This window comes from Aplysia californica, unplaced genomic scaffold, assembly GCF_000002075.1.
Source record: "Aplysia californica isolate F4 #8 unplaced genomic scaffold, AplCal3.0 scaffold03073, whole genome shotgun sequence".
NCBI classification, from domain to species: domain Eukaryota; kingdom Metazoa; phylum Mollusca; class Gastropoda; order Aplysiida; family Aplysiidae; genus Aplysia; species Aplysia californica.
In genome coordinates this window covers 2,649-3,803 of record NW_004800343.1, presented here as the reverse complement: position 1 = coordinate 3,803, position 1,155 = coordinate 2,649, and the positions used below count along the sequence as shown (strand labels likewise).

Genomic DNA, 1,155 nt, shown 5'->3' with positions numbered 1-1,155 from the left:
CGAAAGGAGAGATCGGGGGTTTTGTTTCTTCCGAGCCGAATGTCCAGTTTGTTACAGTTCAAAGTTATCCCGTGATATGTTATCATGTATGTGTGCGTGTGTGTGGGCAGTTTGCATAATATCATCCGTTCATTACATGTGTTTTTGTGTGTGGGGGCAGTTTGCATAATATCATCCGTTCATTACATGTGTTTTTGTGTGTGTGGGCAGTTTGCACAATGTCATCCGTTCATTACATGTGTTTTTGTGTGTGTGGACAGTTTGCGTAATGTCATCCGTTCATTACATGTTTTTGTGTGTGCGGCCAGTTTCCATAATGCGATATGTTCATGACATATTTTTGTGTGTGCAATCAGAAGTACAGTGCTGGCCTATAGGGCACTCCACGGGACACTGGTGGGACAGAAGCAGATATATTGTATTGTACTCCACGGGACACTGGTGGGACAGAAGCAGATATTGTAATATTGTACTACACAGGACACTGGTGTGACAGAAGCAGATATTGTAATATTGTACTACACGGGACACTGGTGTGAAAGAAGCAGATAGCTCTATATTGTATTGTAAACTTGTGACATTTGTCGAGGAAGTGAAAGACACACATCTTGACTTGACGGTCAGTCTATAGAAGCCTGACTCAGCTCATGCACGTGTTCTGACTGGATTCCTTCACCACCACAGCGCCCGGGTTCGAGTCTCGGTGTAGCAAACGTCACACGGCGACTCCCGACTGTAGGTCGGGGCGGAGTGTATGAGTGGGACGTTCTAGAAGCTTCTCTGTGTGTGTGCGCGTGTGTGTGAGTTGACGGGATGTAAGGAAGACAGATTCTCTGCCGTGGATGTACAAAATGAGGGAAAGATTGAGTGAGGAAGTAGACCGGCAGAGATGATCCGAGGAAGGAAGGAAGGGAGCAACTATGCCACATGGTTCATTGGCTTTGATCACGGTAGGTTGTTGTTGGTGTTGTTGTTGTTGTTGTTGTGTTGTTGTTGTGTTGTTGTTGTGATGTTGTTGTTGTGATGTTGTTGTGATGTTGTTGTTGTTGCTTTTGTTTTTGTGGTCGTTTTTGTTGTTGTTTTTGTTGTTATTGTTGTTGTTGTGTATGAATATGTATTTGTTGTTGTTGTTGTTATTGTTGTTGTTATTGTTGT

At 43.6% G+C, this 1,155-nt stretch overlaps 1 protein-coding gene across 1 annotated transcript; it reads left to right on the top strand.

Moving 5' to 3' along the window:
* Positions 1-318: 318 nt before the first annotated feature.
* Positions 319-950, top strand: LOC106014138 (putative protein TPRXL; the record flags this gene model as incomplete). Its single annotated transcript, XM_013091208.2, is given in 1 exon segment — positions 319-950. A coding segment is annotated over 1 exon segment (61 nt), but the record flags the coding sequence as incomplete, so codon positions are not given.
* Between the last annotated feature and the right edge of the window lie 205 nt (positions 951-1,155).